Genomic DNA, 18,307 nt, shown 5'->3' on the forward strand with positions numbered 1-18,307 from the left:
GCAGTCCATGGGGTCGCTAAGAGCCAGACAGGACTGAGCGACTTCACTTTCACTTTTCGCTTTCATGCACTGGAGAAGGAAATGGCAACCCACTCCAGTGTTCTTGCCTGGAGAATCCCAGGGACGGGGGAGCCTGGTGGGCTGCCGTCTATGGGGTCGCACAGAGTCGGACACGACTGAGGCGACTCAGCAGCAGCAGCAGCAGTGTATGAAAACTGTTACTTTGCCACTTTGGAATAATTTGCTGTGACACTTAACTTACGCAACCTGTTGGAAAGACTAGCATGTCAGCACTAGCTAACCGAGGAAGGAAAACAGAGTCTACCGCTCCCATAAAGCCAGTGTGTAGACGCTAATTTACTGATACACTGTTCTCCTGGTGCTGAGTGAGTGAAAATGCCAGCTGCAAAGAACCGAAAGCTTCCAGTCGAGGAAATCCAGCCGCAGACACACACACCGACTGGATGCAGACAGAGAGTAAAGGCCCGATCCTGTAATACATATGCTGCATCCTGAACGTCTGCATTCTCCCGAATGCCCGTGCTGAGATCGCGCCTGCAGAGCGCTGCTCCTAGGAGGTGGGGGCTATGGGAGGTGATCAGGTCGTGAGGGTGGAGCCTCAAGACCGGGACTCCTGCCCCATAGATGGGAGCCCAGGGAGCCCCCTGCCTCTCCCACCGCGTCAGGACACACTGAGAAGACATCCGTCTGCGGATCACGGAGCAGGCCCCCACCAGACACGAGTCCGCCAGCACCTAGACCTTGGGCTTCCCAGTCTCCTGAAGCACGAGAAATAAATCTCTGTTGGTTAAGCCGCCCAGTCCGCGATCCTCTGTGCTGCGTGCGCGCTCAGTCACTCAACTGTGTCCGGCACTTTGATACCCCATGGACTGCAGCCCCGCCAGGCTCCTCTGTCCACGGGATTCTCCAGGCAAGAACACTGGAGTGGGCTGCCATTTCCTCCTCCAGGGGAATCTTCCTGACCCAGGGATTGCACCTGGGTCTCTTGAGTCTCCTGCGTTGGCAGGCAGACTCTACCCCTGCGCCACCTGGGAAGGCCCCGTGGTCTTCTGAGACGTCACGGCAACGGAGGGCACGCTGTGCTAGGGCAATTCCCAACCCGGTGATCGAACCTGGGTCTCCTGCATTGCAGGCAGACGCTTTACCATCTGAGAGCCTGTACCAAGGGTTCTTACAGAATCTTTTAATTGGTAAAAATCTATAACCCTATAAGGAACTAGGCTTCTCAAGAATTAACAAAATTGTGATGCAATTTCCTTATATAAGCGGCACAGTATTTAATCCAGATTCGACTGCCCTTGGATAATACCAATGTTCACAAGCTCTGAGGAGAGAATGAAGCATTATACAGCATCACCATAGGATTAGTGACAATGAAAAAGCAGAATTCCACACACAGAGTTTCCAAACAGTAGATATATTTGCTTTTTGGTAGATCAGAGGCATCTTACAGTATAGCATATTAACTATATTGAGGGAAAAAATTAAAGCATTAAGATTTAAACATTAAGCACTAAATTCTATCGTGTAAAAGAATTTGAAAAGTAATAGAAATCCTGCAGAAACAGTGTTCAAATTGCCTAAAACAGGGAAGACAGATTAGCAATTGTTCAAAAATAATATAAATACTTCAACAGGCAAAAAATCACAACACCCTATTAGTATGCTTAAGGGACACTACCCATATTCTCTACATAAATTCAGATTTTGGACACATCAAAGTCTCTAAAAGAGAAAGCCCTTTGACATTCCAGATATACATCAAAAGACACCGTATTTTAAAAAAATGTAAAGTCAAGCATCAAATAGGTAAAGACTTTCTGTACTTAAATAAGAAAGGATTAGTACGAAGAATATATAAAGAACCCCTACAGATTAAAAGAGACAGCTCAATATTCACATGTGGGCCAGCAATATAAACAGGCGACTGAGAGAGCAGGCTGGCAGACACGACGCTGAACTTGAACTTGACTGCAATCAGGGAAACCACAAGGGTAAGAAAATTCCAGTGCACACTCGGCAGCTTGGCCAGAACTAAAGAGTTGGGTGACGAGCGTTGATGGGGCTGTGGACAGAAAGGAATTCTGATGCGCGAGTGAGAGGGAGCGTGAGAGACCGCTCAGGAAGCAAGTCAGGCTGCAGGTCCACATGCCTGTGGCCCGACCGTTTCATTCCCACGTACGTGCATGCTAATGATCGCTGCCACATGTGGACAGGAAGACACCCGCGGGAAGACCCACTGCAGCGCATCTGTGACAACGGCTGATGAGTCCGTCAGCAGGAGGACGGATCCATAAGTCACAGGGCACTTGTACAATAGCAAAAAAAAGTGCTCTGGGGGAAAGTTTCTTCTCCCCATCTACTTCCACACTGAGGGGCCTCTTCTGGAGTAACGCTCCCAGGCTCTCTCCACCTCCTCACTCATCGCTCCTGGAGAAACGACTTATCTAATTGGCACTCCCCTTCTTCTGTCTGTAAGAAGCTCCTGACTGCGAGGCGGGGGGCGTGCACACAGTACTCTGCTCCCCAGAGCCACGGGGGTGCCAGGCGAACTGCACAGCCTGCGATTAGAAGGGAGAGCATATTTAATACTGGCTGCACTCCAGCAAGCCAATCCCTCACACAGAGCTGTCTCACACGTGCAGAGCTGATATATGTATTTACTGTCCTCCATCACTCACATCTATTTCCCGATTTCTTCTAGATGGCAAAAGAGAGTTCCAGTTATTCTGCCTTCTCAGGCTTCAACAGAATACTACACAGCGAGGAAAAATACACGAGAGCTATCAAGGGGGCTGAGTCTTTAAAATATAGTAAGAGAAAAGGCAATTTGCATTTATGCCAGCCTGAGAGATTAAAAAAAAACACAATGCTACACATGATTTAAAATACATAAATCTGTATCATAAAATATAAAGACACACATGAATGATTTTAAAAAATCAGGAATAGTGATTATCACTGGGGCAGAGGAGGGGAAATGCAACCAGGCAGGGTTAACCAAGGGGCTTCTCGACCATGTTTGGAATGGAATGGTTCGTTTCTCAGTTTGGGAGGAAAATAGACAGAGATCTTGTTTTCAGCCTCAAGTATTTCAGACACAGACACACACTCGTGCGCGTGAGCACACTTACATGCCACAGACACTTGGACAGGAGAACAAGCAATAGAGTTGGAGAAGCTGCGAGAACTGCCTGAAGGCGCCTGCCCTGCTGTCAGGCGGGCCAGCTCTTCCCCAGACCCCCTGGAACCAAGCCAGTGGGAAGAAGGATTGCCCTTCTGGAGACAGATACCAAATGGAGCGCTGGCTTCTGCAGTGTTACTCTAAACAGGAGGAAAATCTATTAGACCACAGAATCAGTGAGAGTCAGAAAGGATAAAGCAAGCCAGGGTCCAAGGAGTGGAATTGCTGGCAGCAAACCATGGAAAGCTCTCTAGAGTTTACTTTTGCCAGAATGAAACCTAGACCATCATCTTAAAAATATAAAAAAAGTAACAAAATCTTTGTATTATCTCTGAAGGAAGAGTCGGTAACTACTCCAAGCAACGCACTTCAGTGTCATATAAATCACTAGGATGTCAAGTTCAGTGGAAATTTTCAGTCAGTGTATTATGACTGCATATGGTCTGAGGCTGCACAGAAAGGAGATAATCTGTATTATTTCCTGATCCCTTGGCTAAACGAGACCCTCTGAATCGCCATAATAACGGAACAGAGTCTGCAGATCTGTGCTACTTCACTGAAGAGAATGCATCTTCTTTTTTAAAACTTTCATATATTTTATTAAGTTGTTAATTATTAACAACTTCCTTCCTCCAGAAAAGAGGTATTCAAATGATAAACTCTTTTTGGCCTGATGCACAAGCTGGCCTCAAAATCATTTTTTCTTGTCTTTTGTCTCCAATCAAGAGGAACTAATTAATGAAGAACGTGCTAACGTTACAAATGACTGACGTTTAGACGAGGTATTCAGTCCTTACCGCACGCTACGATTTGTAGCCTGGGGATAAATCAGATGTTGGAAGGTAAATAAGAGGTAGGTGATCACCGATCGAAATAACAGATACAATGCAGGCAGCTGCTTTCCAGGGAAAGCTGGCCACACTTGCTGCGGCACCCAACTGTAAGTGCCCAGTAGCCTCATCAGGTTCTCGTGCCCAGCACGGATTCAGAAAGAACCTGCCGAACTGTATTTACCTGGTAATTAAAAGAAACACAGGAAGACGGTGAAGATCCAGGAAAGGAATACTACACACAAGCAGGACGCCTTCACATCCAGGGATGCTCAGAAACCGGAACGTCCTGAGGACTCCAACGTCTTTCTCTAACCCGTGTCTCCCTGTTTACAACATACAGAGACATGAGCAGGCAGCACGCGGAGACGGAGAGAACCAGCGTGCGGAGACCAGGGAGGCCGTGGGTGCAGGGAACCGGGAGACTGGGGCTGATATATGCGCACTGAACATGCAACAGGAGGCGGGCGGGAGCCCGCTGCACAGCTCAGGGGACTCCGCCCGGGGCTCTGGGCTGGCCTGCGTGCGGAGGGAACCCAGAGCAGAGGGGGCACATGGACACGTGTAGCTGGTTCACTCTGCTGTAAATGCAACCGCACGCCAACAAAAATTAATTAAACAAAGATACCTTTCAAATTTCACTGCAGACTTGCCTCTTGCTCACTGCAGCCCTGCCACTCCGGTCTTGTATTTCTCAATCCTGCCAAGCTGAGCCCCCCTCAGGGCCTTAGTGACTGCTTTCCTCTGGCAGGGTGGTCTTCTCTCAGACGGCAATCAGCTTTCCATCGTTTAGGTCTTATTCCGACGTGAGCCCCCAGAGGCCTCCCCTCGCCTCCCTGTCCCCGCTGTCAGTGAGCTGCTCTTCCCCTGACTCGCTTTCCCCGTGGCGCCTGAGGGAGCTCGCTTGTGTCCGCCGTCAGTCTGCCTGCTTACGACGGACCACGGACCGTGAACTCCTGGAGGGCAGGGACTTCCCTGCTTTGCTCACAGCTCTGGCCTGGGACCCAGAAAGGCAGCAGGTGCACAGCAGGTGCTCAGGGACCCTTTAATGGAGGAGCTAATGAGAGTATGCCTGCTCAGTACAAAACCCCTCAATGTCAAGGGTTTCTCAGAGAATGTAACATACATATTCCCTAGTTTACCAAAGTCAAAGTCCTGACGCTGAGCCTACTTAAAAGTGGGGGAGGGTAGCAAACAAGGGAGCACTGAGAGGAAGATCAGAAGGGGGCGGAGCCCGCTGCACCGGGAGGGCCCCCGCATCACGCACTTGTGATCACACTGATCCGGTCTTCAAAACCAAAAGCAAATCCTTCCACTATTTTCACAGTCAGCACTGATTTCGTTGTATTCTGTTACTATAGCTATCAACATTATTTTCTATCCAAATTGCCTTCTACTTTTCTAGCAATGATATGAATTATCTCAGTTCAGTTCAGTTCAGTCAATCAGTCATGTCCGACTCTTTGCGACCCCATGAATCGCAGCACGCCAGGCCTCCCTGTCCATCACCAACTCCCGGAGTTCACTCAGACTCATGTCCATCGAGTCCGTGATGCCATCCAGCCATCTCATCCTCTGTTGTCCCCTTCTCCTCCTGCCCCCAATCCCTCCCAGCATCAGGCTCTTTTCAAATGAGTCAACTCTTCGCATGAGGTGGCCAAAGTACTGGAGTTTCAGCTTTAGAATCATTCCTTCCAAAGAAATCCCAGGGATGATCTCCTTCAGAATGGACTGGTTGGACCTCCTTGCAGTCCAAGGGACTCTCAAGAGTCTTCTCCAACACCACAGTTCAAAAGCATTAATTCTTCGGCACTCAGCCTTCTTCACAGTCCAACTCTCACATCCATACATGACCACTGGAAAAACCATAGCCTTGGCTAGACGCACCTTAGTCAGCAAAGTAATGTCTCTGTTTTTGAATATACTATCTAGGTTGGTCATAACTTTTCTTCCAAGGAGTAAACGTCTTTTAATTTCATGGCTGCAATCACCATCTGCAGTGATTTGGAGCCCATAAAATAAAGTCTGCCACTGTTTCCTCTGTTTCCCCATCTATTTCCCATGAAGTGATGGGACCAGATGCCATGATCTTCGTTTTCTGAATGTTGAGCTTGAAGCCAACTTTTTCACTCTCCTCTTTCACTTTCATCAAGAGGCTTTCTAGTTCCTCTTCACTTTCTGCCATAAGGGTGGTGTCATCTGCATATCTGAGGTGATTGATATTTCTCCCAGCAATCTTGATTCCAGCTTGTGCTTCTTCCAGTCCAGCGTTTCTCATGATGGACTCTGCATAGAAGTTAAATAAGCAGGGTGACAATATACAGCCTTGACGCACTCCTTTTCCTATTTGGAACCAGTCTGTTGTTCCATGTCCAGTTCTAACTGCTGCTTCCTGACCTGCATACAGATTTCTCAAGAGGCAGGTCAGGTGGTCTGTATTCCCATCTCTTTCAGAATTGTCCACAGTTTATTGTGATCCACACAGTCAAAGGCTTTGGCATAGTCAATAAAGCAGAAATAGATGTTTTTCTGGAACTCTTTTGCTTTTCCATGATCCAGCGGATGTTGGCAATTTGATCTCTGGTTCCTCTGCCTTTTCTAAAACCAGCTTGAACATCTGGAAGTTCACAGTTCACGTATTGCTGAAGCCTGGCTTGGAGAATTTTGAGCATTACTTTACTAGCATGTGAGATGAGTGCAATTGTGTGGTAACTTGAGCATTCTTTGGCATTGCCTTTCTTTGGGATTGGAATGAAAACGGACCTTTTCCAGTCCTGTGGTCACTGCTGAGTTTTCCAAATTTGCTGGCATATTGAGTGCAGCACTTTCACAGCATCATCTTTCAGGATTTGAAAGAGCTCAACTGGAATTCCATCACCTCCACTAGCTTTGTTCGTAGTGATGCTTTCTAAGACCCACTTGACTTCACATTCCAGGATGTCTGGCTCTAGGTGAGTGATCACACCATCGTGATTATCTGGGTCACGAAGATCTTTTTTGTACAGTTCTTCTGTGTATTCTTGCCACGTCTTCTTAATATCTTCTGCTTCTGTTAGGTCCAGACCATTTCTGTCCTTTATCGAGCCCATCTTTGCATGAAATATTCCCTTGGTATCTCTCATTTCTTGAAGAGATCTCTAGTCTTTCCCATTCTGTTGTTTTCCTCTATTTCTTTGCATTGATCACTGAGGAAGGCTTTCTTATCTCTCCTTGCTATTCTTTGGAACTCTGCATTCAGATGCTTATATCTTTCCTTTTCTCCTTTGCTTTTCGCCTCTCTTCTTTTCACAGCTATTTGTAAGGCCTCCTCAGACAGCCATTTTGCTTTTTTGCATTTCTTTTCCATGGGGATGGTCTTGATCCCTGTTTCCTGTACAGTGTCATGAACCTCAGCCCATAGTTCATCAGGCACTCTATCTATCAGATCTAGTCCCTTAAATCTATTTCTCCCTTCTACTGTATAATCATAAGGGATTTGATTTAGGTCATACCTGAATGGTCTAGTGGTTTTCCCTACTTTCTTCAGTTTCAATCTGAATTTGGCAGTAAGGAGTTCATGATCTGAGCCACAGTCAGCTCCCCGTCTTGTTTTTGCTGACTGTACAGAGCTTCTCCATCTTTGGCTGCAGAGAATATAATCAATCTGATTTTGGTGTTGACCATCTGGTGATGTCCATGTGTAGAGTCTTCTCTTGTGCTTCTGGAAGAGCATGTTTGCTGTGACCAGTGTGTTTTCTTGGCAAAATTCTATTACTCTTTGCCCTTGTCGCAGGCATTCTTGGAGTCTGAGAATCAGTAAGAGTTGAAAGGCAATATGAACACAGTATGGAATAAAATGCTTCTAAGATACGATTCCTTCTCTCAGCCAGGAAAAGGAGACACAACACTCTAGGTCATTATTTGGAGTAAAAGCCCCAAGAACGATATATCTATGTTACAAGTGAATCTGGCTGTCTTACGTGTCGACTAGAATCCGAATAACTGTGCTTGACTGAATACGCACTTAAAGGAAAAAGCTATCCCCTAAAAAATAAATTCAAGAATCATTCAAACACAGTTTTACTGGCACAGTTTTGGAATCTATCACGAGGTATTCCAAGCTGAATTTAAACCTCCTCATTTTTCAAGCTGACCTGTTACCACTAATAGGTTTTAAAATGATGAACAGCCACAGAACCATAAAAATAAATTCCGTTTTATAAAACTGAAGATCATTTTATCTGAAATGAAGTTTCATTTTTTAAAAACATCATGCATTTGGGAAAAAAAGTCATATACTCCTGGAAGCAATGGTCATTTTCCATGAAAGAAAACGTTATTGGGAGACAGCAGTAGCACAGAAGTGAAATATATACTGTGAGGGAGAAGCTGATTTGCTGTTTGGCAAATACAGGGCTCGTTTCCATACAGTGGGCAGGAGAGAAGGCAAGAGGAGACGCCAGGATGACATTCAGGGAATTAGGAGAGACAAAACAGAACCATGGTATCAGAGGCAGGCTGATCATCACAAGTCATAATCTGCTTTTAAGACCCTTTCTACCGATGTGTAGAACTTTAAGGTGCAGCAGGACTGCGGCTAAAGAAGCACCTTCCATGTGAAAGAGGCAACTGATGAGGCCCTCTGGCGCAGCACCCCGCGGTGACCTAAATGGCAGGGAGTCCGAGAAGAGGGGACACGGGCACGTGCGCCTGGCTCACTTTGCTGTAGAGCAGAAACTAACACTACATCATGGAGCAACTAAACCAAATTAAAAAACAAATAATAAAATAATTTTCAAAAGAAGCGTCTCAAACCACATCTCCTATCTGTACACAGTAGGACGAAAACTCAGAGATGATGGTTGGATGGCATTACTGACTCAATGGGCATGAGTTTGAGCAAGCTCCGGGAGATAGTGAAGGACAGGGAAGCCTGGTGTGCTGCCATCCATGGAGCTGCAAAGAGCCGGACACAGCCTAGGGACTGCACAGCAACAGGACGGAAACTCAGGGGCTAATGGGGCAAGAGGTATGGTTCCCAGTGGAATCCTTTGTGGGGTGGGAGAGTTTTCAAGGTCACACGCAAGTTTGATGACTTGCTACTTTTTGCTTTGTTCTTTGGTCAAAGTCAGAAGGTCAGCTCAACTTCAAAGAGACAGAAATAAACTTCCAGATGGTCACAGAGCCAAGGTGCTATGCAAAGGCCAGAGCCGACAGTTGGGGGGGAGGAGTGGCTGTGGCCATCCGTGTCGACGACAGGCCCCTGCGACCTGGGAGTGTGCGTGGTCAGGCTCCAGGGAGGTGGGTTTCTGAGTAATGCGGTTTAGTGGATCCGTGAGCGGTCTGCTGACTCCCTGCGTTTGATGTGAGAGGTTGACTATCATGACTACAGAAATTACCATCCTCCTGCGTGCACACAGGGCGTGAGACTTGCATGACACACAGACGGTTGTGCAAGGTGGGGTGGGGGGTCTGGTCTCCATCCCGAAGCACCAATGAGAGACAGCTCACACACAGGAAGAGCAATACCAGGCAGGCAGCATGAGTGGCAGGCAACGGGGAGGCCTGGAAGCGCGGGGGAAAGGACCCGGTCATGAGGACTGGGCCAACCAGGACACGGGACAGAGGAGGGGGACCCGATCGCATCCCGAGGGAGGAGCCAGGCTCGCAGAGCAGGGAGGGGGCACCCCAGAAAGGGGCGACCCTGCACGCCCGGGCAAGAACAGCAGGATGGGTTCAGGTAACGAGCTCATCATAAAGGAGGGGAGAGCAGGGGAGCAGGGCCAGGGGCAGCCAGCCGACCTGAAGGCTGAGTGAGAGCCTGGCCTCCCGGTGCTGGAGGGGAGAGCAAAGAGGGGCCTGCACACTGCTGGCAGGAAAGCGGCCTGGGCAGCCCCCAGGGAGAGCAGGGTGGAGGGTCTTCACGGAACTAAAACTCACCCCTCGGGGGCACACATCCGGGAAAAATGAAGGCAACAATCTGAAAAGCTACACGTGCCCCGATGTTCACAGCAGCGCTATTTACGATAGCCGGGGCACGGAAGCAAGCTGCCTGTCTAGAGGTGAATGGATAAAGGCGCGGTGTGTGTACACATGCACACACAACGGAATGTCACTCAGCCGCACGCACACAGAATGAAACGCAGATGGACCTAGAGAGCATGAGGCTGAGTGAAGTCAGCCAGAGAAAGACAGACGCACACTGTAGGGGCCACTTACATGTGGGCTCAAAACAGTAACACAAATGAAGACACACGCAAAGCAGACACACTCACAGACCCCGAACTACTACCACAGGGAAGCGGACGGGACTGATGAGCTGCTGTGTGCGACATAGGCGGCCACATATGGATTGCTGTGCATAAAACAGGGAAGCAGCAAGGGGACGCTGCGTAGCACAGGGAATCAGAGAAAGTCTCTTGCAGCAACTTATAATGGAGTCTACTCTGCAAAAATACAGCATCACTATGCTGTATACCTGAAACTTATATAGTATTGCAAATCAACTACACTTCAGTAAAAAGAAAAAAGAAAAGAATGGGCCTTCAGCCTCCACGCTTCAGATGTGAGTCCTAGAGCCCTGCGCAGGGTGATGGGAAGACGGCTGACAGCAGACAGACCCTGAACTAGCAAAGGGACTTGGTGACCGGACGGATTTAGAACAAGGACAAAGAGGGAAAAATCAATGACTGTGAGAATGAATCTGAAGAAACTGTGGTGTCACTGACAGGAACAGTAAGAAAGAGCTGACTTGAGGACAAGGATAAAGACTTTCGATTTAAACATGATGAACTGAAGGCGACAATAAACAGCCTGAAACATTCTCAGCTGCGCACTAACCGCGTGACTCTGAGGACCCTCTGAGCTTAGTTTTCTCATCTGAAAACCAGGAGCAGCGACAACGCGTGACTCACTAAGTCACTGTGAGGACTGCGTGAAGCGGTGGCAATGCCAGCGCCCACTAACGCACGGGAAAAGTAGCATATTTTGGCCACTGTCATCGTCCATCTCATAGCTGACAAACCGCCCAATAAGTCTTTGTTGTTACGTGAACTTATGACTATCCGATGCCCCTCTCATCAGGATTTTTTGTTTTTTTTCCAGTACAGCTGAGATGAGCCAAAACACCTCTATTCTACTTGCACTCTGTGTAAGATTTCCAGAGCATTTGAGTCTGGGCAACTCACAACCTGAAGAGGTCTTCAAATCTATGACAAATTCACCACTACAGACCATTAAACCTAGTATGTCAGCTGATCCATCCGGGTTAGATGTGAATATTTTGATGGCTATGGGTTTCCCTAAGAAGCAGCAGGTTGACAAGCGGGCTTCTTTACACTGAAAAAAATTGAAAGAAAAGTATTGTATACGGTCTAATAATAATTGGCAACATCCTAAAGATCCTGTTGAGATGAAAGTTTCTGTCTTTGCTTTGTTGGGGGTGTAAGAAAATAAGATTAAAGAGAGTGAGAGTCTGCAGTAATGATGCAGCCATGAAGGATACATTCAGTTCAGTCGCTCAGTCGTGTCCGACTCTTTGCGACCCCATGAATCGCAGCACGCCAGGCCTCCCTGTCCACCACCAACCCCTGGAGTTCACTCAGACTCACATCCATCGAGTCCGTGATGCCATCCAGCCATCTCATCCTCGGTCGTCCCCTTCTCCTCCTGCCCCCAATCCCTCCCAGCATCACAGTCTTTTCCAATGAGTCAACTCTTCACATGAGGTGGCCAAAGTACTGGAGCTTCAGTTTTAGCATCATTCCTTCCAAAGAAATCCCAGGGCTGATCTCCTTCAGAATGGACTGGTTGGATCTCCTTGCTGTCCAAGGGACTCTCAAGAGTCTTCTCCAACACCACAGTTCAAAAGCATCAATTCTTCGGTGCTCAGCCTTCTTTACAGTCCAACTCTCACATCCATACACGACCACAGGAAAAACCATATCCTTGACTAGACGGACCTTAGTCGGCAAAGTAATGTCTCTGCTTTTGAATATGCTATCTAGGTTGGTCATAACTTTTCTTCCAAGGAGTAAGCATCTTTTAACTTCATGGCTGCAATTACCATCTGCAGTGATTTTGGAGCCCGAAAAAACAAACTCTGACACTGTTTCCACTGTTCCCCCATCTATTTCCCATGAAGTGATGGGACCAGATGCCATGATCTTCGTTTGAATGTTGAGCTTTAAGCCAACTTTTTCACTCTCCTCTTTCTCTTTCATCAAGAGGTGTAGGGAACTAGGTTTAAAGAAGGTTGAGAAGTGCTTGCAAACGAGACTCTCAACCAGGGCTGGACATTCTTGCAAACGAGATGTTCTGCCCAGTGTAGGGAACTAGGTTTAAGGAAGATTGAGAAGTGCTTGCTAACGAGACTGTCAACCAGGGCTGAGCATTCTTGCAAACGAGATGTTCAGCTAAAAATCCTGTTTGTTCCCATGGGAAAAGAACATTGCTTACACACAAGGATGTTTCTCTGATTCCTCAAAAGGAACAGACCTTGGGACAAAACGGATTCTAAGTTGATAAGGAAGTTCCCCCAAACAAAGTCTTAGCTGCAGTAAATAAGCCAAAGAAAAGGTTATCTCGCCCTGCGCCTGCGCACTGTATAGTCTCTGAATCATAGTGCTTGGCAGCTTGCCCTGTAGGGGGTTGTACAAAAGATATAAAATAAAGCAGCTGTAAGAAGCAGGTGTTAAAATATAAAGATTTAAACCACTCTGCAGTGTTGGTGTGTCATTCCGTCGCCGACAAAGAGGCTCTTTAGTTCCTCTTCACTTTCTGCCATAAGGGTGGTGTCATCTGCATATCTGAGGTGATCGATATTTCTCCCGACAATCTTGATTCCAGCTTGTGCTTCTTCCAGTCCAGCGTTTCTCATGATGTCCTCTGCATATAAGTTAAATAAGCAGGGTGACAATATACAGCCTTGACGCACTCCTTTTCCTATTTGGAACCAGTCTGTTGTTCCATGTCCAGTTCTAACTGTTTCTTCCTGACCTGCATAGAGATTTCTCAAGAAGCAGGTGAGGTGGTCTGGTATTCCCATCTGTTTCAGAATTGTCCACAGTTTATTGTGATCCACACAGTGAAAGGCTTTGGCATAGTCAATAAAGCAGAAATAGATGTTTTTCTGGGACTCTTTTGTTTTTTTCATGATCCAGCGGATGTTGGCAATTTGATCTCTGGTTCCTCTGCCTTTTCTAAAACCAGCTTGAACATCAGGGAGTTCACGGTTCACATATTGCTGAAGTCTCGATTGGAGCGAAGAATATATTAGCAGCAGGGAAACTGAGAGAAGATAAATTCCAAGTAAATCTGAGAATTTAACACTGTAGTTATTAGTAACGCTGGAGAGTGAAACACACACATTTATCCTGTACACAGTAAGAGCTTAATAAACATTTGTTAAATATTGCTGGATAAATTGATGATGGTACTTGAAGAAATTGATGATGAAATTGATGATGACTGATGAAACTGATGACCAGATTATCTGTCTGTCGTTTTGTTCACTGTAGCAATGACCTCACTATGCTATCCATCGTAACCGTTTTTAAAGAGTAATTAAACAAAAGGTATGGAGACAGAGAATCAAGGTATTTAAAGCTAGGAAAGAAACTGAGGCCCAGGGAGGTTAACTGACTTGCCTCAGTCAATTCCCCATAATGTGAGATCGGAGCCTGAACAGCTAATGGACAGCTCTGTGCACATCCCATCACCCTGTGATGGAGGAGAAAGAGTTGCGGAGAAACTCAAGCCAGTCAGTTTCATGATTTGTTTGAAGGTCTAACAAAAGGTTGAGATGAGGAGATAGATTCTGAGAAACACGCACTTCAATTATTGAAGCCGTAAACGTTTCTCATTATGATGCTTAAACAATTCATGACGGTCTAAAATACAGCATTTTTTTTTTTTTTGCAGTATGAGGCTTTTGTATTTTTTATCAAAAGATTTTATGACTAAATGTCAGAAATCAGGGAATTTCAGAAAAAGGGTGTACCAGTTAGCTTGTTCAGGTTCATGAAAAGGGTTACAGCTGTAGATTACAGAGCTCTGTTTTTGACTGCAAAAATTTATGTGCTGTCTAGATCTTTATTCTATTGAAATTGAACCACAAAAGGCCCTTAAATAAAATGATTCCTTCGAAATCCATAAATTGCAGTAGAGCTGACTGATGAAGAGATTCAAAATCCCTTTCAAGGGTGCACGTGGGGAGAGGTCTAGAAGGGATGGGGCAGAGTCTCTTTTGCACAATGGGGATGCCTCCCTGTGTTTCCAGTCTGGAGCCAGACTGTCCAGGTCAAGGCCAAACTCTATCAGCTACGGTGATCTGACCCACGTGACTTGGCCCTGCTGTGCCTCGGTCTCCTCATCTGTAAAATGTCATAGGCTGGCGAGGACCACAGTCGAGACAGGCAGAGCACTGCGGGTGGCGCCTGAGGGCGGCAAGCGCTGTGTGCTGGCTCTAGGGTCACACCCAGGGCTGCGTGGCGTCCCGCACCAGCCCCACCACCCGCCTCTGCCCTCGCTGCTCGCTGCAGGGTGCCTTCCTTCCAGGAAGTCTTCAACCCTAACTCAGCTGCTGAATGCCTGGATGACCCTGGCTAGAATTATTCTTCTACAGCAGGCATCATTTCCTACTTCATCTTACGGTCACACTCTGAAAGACGGTCCCCGTCTGACTTGCTCCTATAGCCCCCAAGGTACCCTCCTCGGTGCCTCACACGTGGCACCCGGCAAGTATTGATATTTGTGGAGTGAACTAATACATCGGCAGAGCTGTCTTCTCCTGCCTTATCAACTGATAGCTGTTATTATCTCTTCTATTAAAAAGGAAAGGCAGGTCCCAAGAGGCCCAAACTGTTAAGCTGAGGCCAACATCATAACTGTCTTTTGGAATAAAGCATAATTTATGAGATGCACAGCTAATTTAATTTCATGAAAACTCAGAGAATTTCTGGAACAAAATCAACACAGAATAAAACCTCAGGTTTGGAATGTAGCCAGGACGGTCACTGCCCAGAGTGGGCAGGGCGTACCATCATTACTGTCATCTCCTGATTACCCGCTGTGAGAGGTGGGGCCTTCGAAGATGAATACCTATTTGTCTGTGGCAAATTATCCCCAAGTCAAAGTTCCTTAATGTTCTTCTGCTTCTTTCTCTCAGGCAGTCTAGATTAATAAACAGTGAGCACCACGATGGGACAAGAAGCCTGTTGAACATGCAGCCACTCATTCGATCCTTCAAACAGCTCTGCCACGTCGATTCTCTTAACAACTATAAGGGAACAGAGGCACGGAGACACTAGACAACTTGCCCAAAGTTTCCCGTCGAGTTCAGCTCATCTGACTTCAGTCCACCTCCCCACGTTTACTGCCCTATACGGGGGAGGAAGGGGATCCGCGTGGAGTGTGTGGATTACTCAACCACCTGTGGGACAAAGGGCTCGGAGGATTCTTCGGGGGCACACCCAATCTGGTCTGGTTGGCCTGGGCAGGACGGTCCAACAATGCAAACTGCAATGAATTTCAGGGGTCAAAGGAACCCCGTGAACTCAGGCTAGATCCCCAAACTCCAGGAGATCCAAGTTGGTAGCAGAACAGTGGACTCTCTGAGCAATGGCAGCACGGAGGTGCCCAGCATGACACGGTTTCCTTAGAGCAAGAATCGGCCAGGAGCTGGAGTCCTGGCCGTCAAGACAGGAAGCTAGAAAAGGGAAGCTGGGGTTCGGGACAAGCCTCGGTGCTAATCAGGAAAACTTGAGAAGCTGGGTGTGCAGAGCTGGACACACACTGTGGGCGCGTTTGCACGGGGGCGCCAGGACCAATCCAGACAGAGGTTACTGTTGCCACATCTTACTCCCTTCTTCATCGTGCAGTGGAAGACAGCAGTAAGCCTCACGCCGGATCCCGTTGCTTCTCTGCTCAGAACACTTCAACGCCTTCCCATTAACCTCAGAGTCAACTCCAAGCTCCTCAGCACATCACACGGCCCTTTATGACCTGGTGCGGCTCCTGTCTCTGGTCTCATCACTCTCCATTTATCCTTCCGGCCCCACCCAGCCAGGCAAACAAGGACAGCTGACGATTCCGGTTATTCAGAGGACCGAGCTCTGCTACTCAGCTCCGCAGATACGCTCAGCTTAGAGCACACGCTATCCCTGTCTGACTATATTTCCATCTTTCAGGTCTCCCATCGGCCATCACTTCCTCTGGAGTCGGCCTTGCTTTCCATTTCCGGCCTGCATCCAGCAGCCTTCCTGGATACTCCCACAATGCTCTGCAGTCATCCTTCAGGATTAACCATCCTGGATTCTAATCACCCACCTCCCCAACTAGACGCTAAGCTCCTAGAAGGCAGGGCGGTGTCAGTCTTCTCTGCTTTTACACATCCCCAGCATCTGCAAGGCAGACAAACATTTGTTTCCAAGTCAAAGGTAGAATCCTGAGGACAGAGGAGGGCCACCCACGCTGGCGATCAGGGCGCGAAGAGAAGACGAGAGCGCACAGCGCTCGGTAAGCGCGAGGGGAGGACCGTGTGGCCAGGAAGGGGCCTCAGGAGGACTCAGAAACATCACCGAGACTCTAGAGAGGATCTCCAAGTCAGGCACTGCCTGGAAAGCTGTGCACAGCGTGCCCAGCGCAGTCGCAGGGCACAGGGGTCTCCTGAGTGCCCTCGTCACTTCGGGTTTTGAGAGCTTCCCGTGGAAGACGTGAGAGCCCGCCTCTAGAGTTTTTATCACAGGAGGAAAAGAAGGAAAAAGGACAGCGAGGGGAGAAAAACACAGGATTCCGAGGAGTCAAACTGCTGGCTCCCTGGAACTGACGTGAGCCTACCGATCAACATCCAGGGGAAAGCCAAGAGGCAAATGGAGAGAAGTGGGGACTCCGGGCTGTGACGTTTGCCCACGGCAAAGGGGAGACCACAAAGGCCACTGTGTTTAAATCATTAACAGAAGTGCGCCTCGTTCACACGCGTGGATCAGGCTCGGCGGGGAAAGAGACAAATTAATCTAAGGCTGCTCATTTTCTGATAGCTTACAGCAAACAACTTGGAGCAATACTATGAAGCCAGCTAGTAAAATAAATAGAAATGAAGTCCAAAGAATTCGAACATGAAAATTTGGGGAGGGGAGAAAGAACCGCACAAAGCAAAACAGACAAAATACAAGGCTAACCAAACAAAAGCTAAATCCCACAAACAGGCATTGCCGTGTGCCCTGGAGGACTGCCAAGGGGAGTGGACTTCAACAAAGAACGCTTCTGCTACCAGCTCCGAAAACTTCAATTCCAGAAAGACGGGAGGAAGGCAGAGCCACATCTGAGTGACACCGGGCGTGAGGGGTGGACAGGGAGCTGGTCAGTCGTGATTCTGGGCTCTGCGGACAAACATTAGACGCTTCCCCTTGTTGGTTCAGTCGCTAAAGTCGTATCCAGCTCTTTGCGACTCCGTGGACGGCAGCATGCTAGGCTCCCCTGTCCTCCACTACCTCCCGGAGCTTGCTCAAATTCACGTCCATTGAGTCGGTGATGCCATCCAACCATCTCATCCTTTGTTGCCCTCTTCTCCTCCTGCCTTCAATCTTTCCCAGCATCAGGGTCTTTTCCAATGAGTCAGCTCTTCACATCCGGAGGCCACAGTATTGGAGCTTCAGCTTCAGCATCAGTCCTTCCAAGGGATATTCACGATTGATTTCCATGAGGATTGACTGGTTTGATCCCCTTGCAGAACCCTCCTGTAGCAAGATGCAAAAAGGCAGCCCCCTCCCTCCCCACGCCTCCCGTGGACACTATGTTCAGCCAGGTATGAGAAACAAGACCTCATCATAGACGAGAAGCTGGCGACTCCGGCGTCAGCCTTCTCTTCTCCACTTGCAGATAAAAAGGCCATCGTAAACACCTCTAGGCGGCCGTGCTAGGATCCAAAGTGTTAAGAGGAATCCAGCCCCTGGAGCCCAAGTCAAACAAAGCACTGGCAACTGCTCATGGACGTGGATGCTGGGGACAGAGCCCTAGGCTTGGTGCTGGCACGGCTCCCTGCAAACCTCTCAGTGATAACCATCGCCACCGCTGCAGTCACCCCGCCTGAGTGTTTATCCCCTGGCAGGCACAGAACTAGGTCCTTTGCATGAATCATCCCCTTTAAGCCCCCAACAAGTCATTATTATCTTAATTTTATAGCCGCTCAGTCTACAGATAAGAGAGCCAAGGCAAGTTAAGATACATTTCAGAGACCTCACAGCCAACCAGGAATGGAGCAGGGTTTTAGATCCAGACAGTTATTTCAGGACAA

The 18,307-nt window shown here is 47.9% G+C and overlaps 1 protein-coding gene across 8 annotated transcripts in view; it reads right to left on the reverse strand.

The window, feature by feature from the left end:
* Positions 1-18,307, reverse strand: part of EFCAB11 (EF-hand calcium binding domain 11) — a 173,354-nt gene that overhangs the window by 109,456 nt on the left and 45,591 nt on the right. Inside the window, exon 6 of one of the 8 annotated variants that reach the window (XM_042252861.2) lies at positions 1,423-15,292. The exons of the other annotated variants lie outside the window; for them this stretch is intronic. Within the exon in view, the coding sequence (XP_042108795.1) occupies positions 15,286-15,292 (7 nt within the window). The 3' untranslated portion in view covers positions 1,423-15,285. Of the gene's footprint in view, positions 1-1,422; positions 15,293-18,307 lie in introns of those variants that run through there. 8 annotated transcript variants of the gene reach the window in all.

The sequence above is a fragment of the Ovis aries genome, chromosome 7, assembly GCF_016772045.2.
Source record: "Ovis aries strain OAR_USU_Benz2616 breed Rambouillet chromosome 7, ARS-UI_Ramb_v3.0, whole genome shotgun sequence".
In the NCBI taxonomy this organism is placed as follows: Eukaryota; Metazoa; Chordata; class Mammalia; order Artiodactyla; family Bovidae; genus Ovis; species Ovis aries.